Source organism: Phalaenopsis equestris, unplaced genomic scaffold (genome assembly GCF_001263595.1).
Source record: "Phalaenopsis equestris unplaced genomic scaffold, ASM126359v1 Scaffold000090, whole genome shotgun sequence".
NCBI lineage: Eukaryota > Viridiplantae > Streptophyta > Magnoliopsida > Asparagales > Orchidaceae > Phalaenopsis > Phalaenopsis equestris.
Window position 1 is genome coordinate 937,407 of NW_018164532.1, and position 7,831 is coordinate 945,237.

The 7,831-nt window shown below is 33.9% G+C and overlaps 1 protein-coding gene across 1 annotated transcript; it reads left to right on the forward strand.

Moving 5' to 3' along the window:
* The first annotated feature begins 1,210 nt into the window (after nucleotides 1-1,210).
* Nucleotides 1,211-7,583, forward strand: LOC110019980 (3-hydroxyacyl-[acyl-carrier-protein] dehydratase FabZ-like). Its single transcript, XM_020717902.1, has 4 exons — nucleotides 1,211-1,557; nucleotides 1,667-1,727; nucleotides 1,836-1,980; nucleotides 7,187-7,583. Exons 1-4 carry the CDS (start codon nucleotides 1,332-1,334, stop codon nucleotides 7,442-7,444), a joined length of 690 nt encoding a protein of 229 aa, XP_020573561.1. The 5' UTR covers nucleotides 1,211-1,331; the 3' UTR covers nucleotides 7,445-7,583.
* The last annotated feature ends 248 nt before the right edge of the window (nucleotides 7,584-7,831 follow it).

Sequence of the window (7,831 nt, forward strand, 5' to 3'; positions counted from 1 at the left end):
ACACGACGCCAAACTGATGCGTGCTAGAAAATTCACGACAGTAGAGTAATTGATTATCGTCTTAGCGTTGCACGAGAATTCAACACACACTCAGATGAAAATGAATCAAGATGTAATAACACCAGAAGTTTTTACGTGGAAAACCCGTAAAGGGGAAAAACCACGGGGTCTGACCCAGTTGTAAAAATTCACTATAAGTTGATGATTACAGATGACCTTTGTCCCACAGACTGTAAAGGATTACTAGTTTTCCAAGTTACAACGTTGACTGACGACGTCTAGTCAGCGGTGGTTGACGGTGGTCGACGTAGGTCAGCGTTGGCTGACGACGGTCGATGACGGCCGACAGTGGTCGACGAAGGTCAGCGGTAATCGATGGATGCCAACGGTGGTTGTCGACGGTTAGTGGTGGTCGACGACGGTCAACGATGGCGAGGATGATCTTGGACTTGAGCTCCTTCTCAAAGCCTCAAGTTCTCTCTTAAGCCTCCCCCTTGCATGTGAGAGGTGAGACTCTATTTATAGAATTTTGAGTGCAATTAGTACAGAAATAGGAACCATTTTGATCGGACGGTCCGGAGAGCTTCTCTTGATCAGATGACGTTTGATGGACATTTGAGTGTCTTAACGATGTTGGAATTGACCAATCTTGGGCTCATTGGATTCATCTTGTCGAAATGCTCGATTCGACTATGAACTCGTTAGATTCGACATCCGTTTGACATTTCAAATGCCTCCGAAAATCCTCCAAGAGTGGTCTAATAATTTGATCTGAGCTTGATTTGGCTCAGATTGAACTGACTTTTATATCATTAGGTTCGTCTCATCAAGCCGATCAATTTGACTATAAGTTTGTTGAAATCGAAGCTCTGGATGAATTTTTATCAAAATTTGAATGTTTCTTATTCAAAGTATGAGCTTGATTTGGTTCAAATTGAACTGACTTTTATATCATTAGGTTCGTCTCATCAAGCCGATCAATTTGACTATAAGTTTGTTGAAATCGAAGCTCTGGATGATTCTTAATCAAAATTTAAATATTTTTTATTTAAAAAATTATATCAAGATTCGTGCTGGCTTATGAAAATTTATTGTTGGCATATATATATATATATAGAGGCCACCAACAAATTTTCATGAGGCTATACTTATTTCAATTTTTTAATAATAATCCCGGGCATCATCGTGCAAAAGGCCAGATTGGTTACTCCGTAGTGCTATAAATCTTCCTCAGCGCCTTAACATCGCCGAACTATAGAGATCTCTCTCTCTCTCTCTCTTCTCCGTCACTGTATATCGAGGAGATCTGGATCGCAAGAGAAGCTTCAGCTATGAAGGGATTACTTCTCTCTCCTCTTCCGACTCACCAGTCGAAGATCCCAGATTTCTTTCCTCTCTCTTCTCTCTCTCACCGGTCGAAAACCCCGACTCTTAGCTTGTTCCTCCCAAACTCCACCACTCGCTCTGTTCTCGGTTTGCGCCGGAGGATGAGTTCCGCTATTCGCTGTTCTACAGACGGAGCCGTGAAGGTGGAAGAGCAAATCCCTATTGAGAAGAGTAAGCTACAGTTTGATATGTCTATGCTTTCGTGGTCTCTTTCTTCGTCAATTTCATGTTTCATTCGTTTAACTGATTGCAATGTAATTTTCTAAATTACAATCTGAAGGGTTCTTGGCTTACCCGACCGTCATGGACATCAATAAGATCTGTGAAATTTTACCACATCGGTGAGTTCATTTTGAAATTTTATTTTTATTTTTTTTAATTTTCTTATTGTTTTATGACGACCTAATTGGAGAAATCTCTGTTGCCCCTCCTTCGCTTTAAGTACATAGGTTTCCTTTCCTCCTAGTGGATAGAGTGATCGAGTACGAACCAGGAGTTACAGCTGTTGCAATCAAGAATGTGACTATAAATGATAATTTCTTCCCTGGCCATTTTCCGGAAAGGCCAATAATGCCCGGTGTGCTCATGGTTGAGGTGAAATTTTGTTCTCTCCTCTTATAAGGCTGTTTGGTATCTTATTTTAGACTTGATTTAAGCAAGATTTAGCGTAAAATCCTACAATCAATTTTCTAATTGTTTTGTTTATTTTTTTGTTTTTAGGATTTTAAATCATGCTGATTTGATAAATCCTTTTTCAGCCTTGTTATTGGTTAAACACATGATCTTTTTTTTCTAACCCATCATTCACTGGGTTTAATGGATTTCTCTACTCTTATAATTCTTAAATTGCAAAACAAATACCTGCTGAACATTGTACGAAGATTAGTAAGATTTAATAGCTGTTATGCCATTTAAGTTTCTCTTCTAATTCTCCCAATTTTTTTTCTAACCCATTATTCACTGGGTTTAATGGATTTCACTACTCTCATAATTCTTAAATTGCAAAACAAATAACTGCTGAACATTGTACGAAGATTAGTAAGATTTAATAGCTGTTATGCCATTTAAGTTTCTCTTCTAATTCTCCCAAAAAAATACTAAATACCAATTGAGTTAAATACTAACTTTAGCCAGTCAACCATTAGTCATATTAAATAAGTAAATTTTAAAAACAGACCCATTAGTCAAAATATAACAATTTTCTTTTTCTGTTTGAATTTGAGTGGTTTTGCCTCTTTTTTATTGGATTACAAGTCAATTCTATATTCTTATGGATTAAAGAAACTTGTATCTCTTTGACATTGCCATATGTTTGGTTGATTTAACAGTTAAACTTCATGTTCTGGTATGGGAGTGGTCCACCTACTTTACATAATCACATTATATGTGAAGGGATTTTTTCTGAAGATAACCGAGTGAGGTGAATAATTGTTGGCTATTTTAATGTCAAGCGCTAGTATCATAACCTTCATTCTTAGAATATATAGGTAAGGTTGTCGAAGTATGGATGATTTTATGTGGATGGTGAACCATTGGCCTTAAATAGGTCAAAATATATGAGTGCTTAACGGAGATAATCATGGGTTTATTCAAAAAAAATTGAGAGTATTTTTTAGGAGAATATGGTTGATGAAAAAATTAAAGGTTAAAAAGTACTATTAGATTGCCAACTTTACCTCTTCCATTTTGCGCCTCCGTGACATTCTTACTTTTTCTTATTTTCTTATTTCCTTTTGTTTCTTTCTCCTCTGCTTCTCTTAACCATCTTTCTTGTCTTCATTTATTGTTTCCTTGCTTAGCAATGAAGTCCTGTTCCCTTAGGATTCTCTTAAGCAGAGGAGGAGAGAGAACACTAGAGAGAGATGTCAGACTTAATAACTGGAGAGAAAGGGGCAAACTTAAGGGATATGGGCAACCTTAAGGGATATGGATTTTGATGAGGCTAATTGTTCATGAATTTTTTTTTTTGATTCAATATTTCTGTAATAGATGCAAATATTTATACATAAAAAGCATGATAAAATAATTTAGACTTAAGCTACAAAACTAACTTCTGAATTTAGTATAACTAGGAGGATAATCCTCTTTAAGATGAGGATTAATCCTAACCAGGCTCCTTAAGGAAGTTGAGGCTTCATTAGTGGATAAAACTTGCATATTCATATTTAACACTCTTTTTATCCTTTCTTTCATTTGAAGATGTTTGGAACCCTTATTTTATATTGTTCGCATCTTTCATGATGTGCTGAGAAGATAGAGATGGTGGAGTTATCTTATTTTTGTCATGATTTTTAATTTGCCATGCAAATCTGGTAGGCTTATGTCTAGAGCTTGTTGGACTACGACTTTTTTATTTGGCTTAAATTGCTTAAGCTATTAATTTTCCTTGTGGTGACCCTTATATTGCCTTCTTAGAGCTGCATGAATATGTTCATCTTCTAATGTTTTTTGTTGGCTGCTTTTGGCTTCTTATTTTTTACATATTGGAAGATGTTGAGCTGACTTATATTTTTGTAGTTATGAAAATACTGATTACTTTATTTGGTGGCTTTACACATTTACTGTATATTTTTCTTTCTCCATCTATTATTGTTCCTTTTGTAAGTGTGTAACATCCTATCAAATAAGTACGAGTTTTCTAAGATTAAATGACGTTTTTCTAGTAGTGCCATATTAGATATGACCTTATCCATGAATTGTTCGGAGATGAAAAACTTGATTGGGCATTGTTCTATAACTCCAAATTCAATATAATTTTTTAACTCACTCTATGTTGTTTGTCTTTAGGTCAGGAAGGTGTCTATCCCTAATTTTTCTACCAAAACTTTAATACGATTCATCACACTTGCTGAACCTACAATTGCACCAACAATGTTAGATTTTACTCCCCCCTTTTCTGACTTCTTACATGCGTTATTTATGTTAGAAGTCCTTCCATTTCATTCACGATTGTGGTGAATGTTTCCTTTGTTATGACAACCTATATATTTGGCCTCTTTTTAGGGTTGAATTCTAGCAATCATTGTCTATATGAATTATGATTTTGAATTGCATGCATTAATTATTATGGCTCGTAGCTTCTCTTATCCTACATTGCAATTTTGAGGGAGTTATAATCTTTTGTTTTTGGTGTTGTTATTGGGCCAATACTTCTTGATTGTTATGAATGGAGCTTGATTTGATTGCTCTCGACACAAAATATCTTCATTCTTACTTTTGTCCTCTACACAACTCTTACATCTTTCAAGAAAATTTATTTTTCTATCAAAGAGATTTCTGAGAAAATTGATTGCCTCTTGATATCGGTGGTGTTTGCATGCATGGCTTGCTTTTCATGTCTAGATGTATTTTGTAGATCCACTCATCATTTTCATGGCAATTCAGATAACATGTATATTGGAAATCCTTTGAACATACACCTCATTCTTGAAGGATCATGATTCTTAGCATCTATACCTTATTACATGTATTTAAGTCAGTTTAAATTGTGCATATGATATTTTTTTGTGCATGATTATAATTCAATAGTGAAAGTATGCCTCTAACATTTTCACCAATTTACTCACCTACTTTGAATCGATTTTATCATTATGTGAGCAAATTTCTACTTCTTATATAATTTAAATGATAGTTAATTCTGATCCAATAGTTCCGATTTTCCTCTTCTACTTCGTCTTTCAATTTGTATCTCAAAAAAATATAATCATTCTCTTAAGGGAATATTTCCTCTTGTGATATTAGACTTTTAGGCTACATGTGTCCTTTGGTGAGTCAAATTTTCTGCTTCTTGGTAGGTTTTTAAGCTTTTTAAACGCACTGCAAGTTTTAATCCTTTCTAGGCTTCCTGTGGAAGATTTTCCTTGTACACTTATGCATTTAATGTCTTCAATTAGCTCTTAGATTTTTTGCTCTTCATTTTATTTGTAGTTTTTCGTCTCATACTCAACACGCAAGATATACACGGTAATGCCAAAAATTATCCAAAATTAAGGGGATTATATTTGTCAAATAACCACCTAACAATGGATGAATGATGTAGGTGGGAATTTGATATAAAATATCATTGTTATTGCTTTTATTCTTAGAATGCCTAAATAAGATTGTTGAAGTGTAAAAGACAACAGGTTTTATTGTAGATGGTGAATCTTTGCCAACTGTGTAAAATATTTTTTTATTTGATGATGTTGTGATTAAGTAGGCTAAAATAGTTCCTCCATAGGGATAACTATTTAGGTTAACCAAGGGCTTAATAGAGTATTCCAGAGGGCAATGAGAGAATAGTGTTTAAAATAATATAATTGATGAAAGTAGCAAACTTAAGAGTTATTTGTAGATAACCTGCCTTACCTCTTTTATTTTGTTGGCACAATGATCTTTTTCTTTGTCCTTTTTGTTATTGCTTTAGATACTTAATAATAGCCTAATAGCACAATCATGCATTTTATATCACACAATGCGTTTTATTTTAAAAAGAATGCAATTGTAATAAAATTTTTTGATAATTAAATAAAACAATAGATAAATATTTTTAAAGCAAAAAATGCAATTCAATTGTCACATTTTAATACTCACATTTTAATCTAAAGTCTATTTGAAAAATAATCTTATGATGGAAAAGAATGCAATTTAACTTGCAAATAAAACTACCATGGTAATTGCAATGCATAATTATATAGCAAATTCTAAATTTTGGGGCTTAGGTTTAAATAATAATAAAAATGTCAAATTAGTCTTTATACTTCTTTTAATATTGGTTAAAAGTGTCTCCATATTCTTTTAAAGGAATGATTATTTCAATCTGAGTATTAGTTGAATAATTTTATGAACTCTTTTGCCAGAATAGTCTCGTGTAAATTAGTCTTTATACTTGTTTAATATAGGTTAAAACAGTCCCCATACTCTTTTAAAGGGAGGATTATTTCAACCTGAGTATTAATTTACTCTGGTTCCATAGTCTATAAAAATGTCAAATTAGTCTATACTTTTTTTTAATAAAGGTTAAAACAGTCTCTATACTTTTTTTAAAGGGAGGATTATTTTTGCATGGGTATTAATTTAATACTTTTATAATTCCTGTTGCTAGATACACCTTTCATGCATTAGCTAATATAACTTATATGTAAAATTGAAGTTTAGGTGTTAGACATGTGAATGCATAGAAGTTGAGAGACATGCATGTGCTTAAAAACTATAGATCTTGTCTTTAATCTCATGCAACCATGCATTTATAAATCATCTAAACTTGATCCACTTCACAATCTAACAAATCGAGCCAATGTCGGTTCGAACTCAAACCTTCAAGTCATCTCACGAGCCGGTTCGGTTCAATTACAAAGTTAATATTTTTAGCAATTTAATAAGGGGGTATTTTCTATGTATTTACATATCTAAACACCTAAATTTTACTGTTTACATTATATCACACAATGCTTTCATATCACTTACAGAATACCACCATTCTGACTATTTCATGCATAGGATAGGATACATATATGTAAAAAAATGGAAGTTTAGGTGTTAGATAGTACATAAAATTGAGTGGTATGTATGTAAATCATCCAATTTCTTAAAGGGACATTTACATATCTAACATCTAAATTTTACTTTTTACATTCATACAACCTCAAATCTTTCACATCACCACATCAATACCACCACCATTGAAACTTTGAAAAATTGGAATCATGCATATAGACAAGGTGGCATATATGTTAAAATTTTGACTAGTATAGGCGTTAGATATGTAAATACATGAGAATTAAGTGGTATGTATGTAATATTTGTTATATAATGGATGCAGGCCTTGGCTCAGGTAGGAGGTATTGTGATGCTGCAGCCTGAAGTAGGAGGCTCTCAGGACATATTCTTCTTTGCGGGCATGGATAAGGTGAGGTTTAGAAAGCCAGTAATAGCGGGGGATACGCTGGTCATGAGAATGACTCTCATTAAATATAACAAAGCCTTCGGGTTGGTGAAGATGGGCGGGAAGGCTTATGTGGGTGGAGATGTAGTTTGTGAGGGAGAGTTCTTGCTGGCAAGTGGATCTGGAAATAAATAATAAATACATAAATGAACAAAAATAAATAATAAATATTAGATCCAGCTTTTGCTTAATTGAAACATTTAAATAATTTGGTGTGATTCAGAATTATTCATGTAGTTTTGTTTGAGGATTTGTTTGGGAAGATTATAATTGTTTGTGAATTAAGTTGTGATATTTGTAAGTGGCTATTGATGCTAGGAAGATTTAGGGCCCGTTTGGGGCAGCTTATAAGTGCGGCGGCCGTACAGTTTGGTTCGCGTGTTTCGCCAACTTATCCAAAATTGCGTTTGGGTTTTTACACTAAAAGCAGACCGCAAAATTTCAGGATAGGCTGCTTATCCTGAAATGCACAAGCTGCCCCAAACACAAGGGTCGACCCGCGACCCACGCGCCCCTCAATGC

Coding starts and splice junctions, on each gene's coding strand:
- LOC110019980 (XM_020717902.1), top strand. CDS start 1,332: ATGAAGGGATTACTTCTCTCTCCTCTTCCGACTCACCAGTCGAAGATC. Junction 1,728..1,835: donor TGTGAAATTTTACCACATCG/GTGAGTTCATTT, acceptor TTAAGTACATAG/GTTTCCTTTCCTCCTAGTGG. Junction 1,981..7,186: donor CCGGTGTGCTCATGGTTGAG/GTGAAATTTTGT, acceptor TAATGGATGCAG/GCCTTGGCTCAGGTAGGAGG.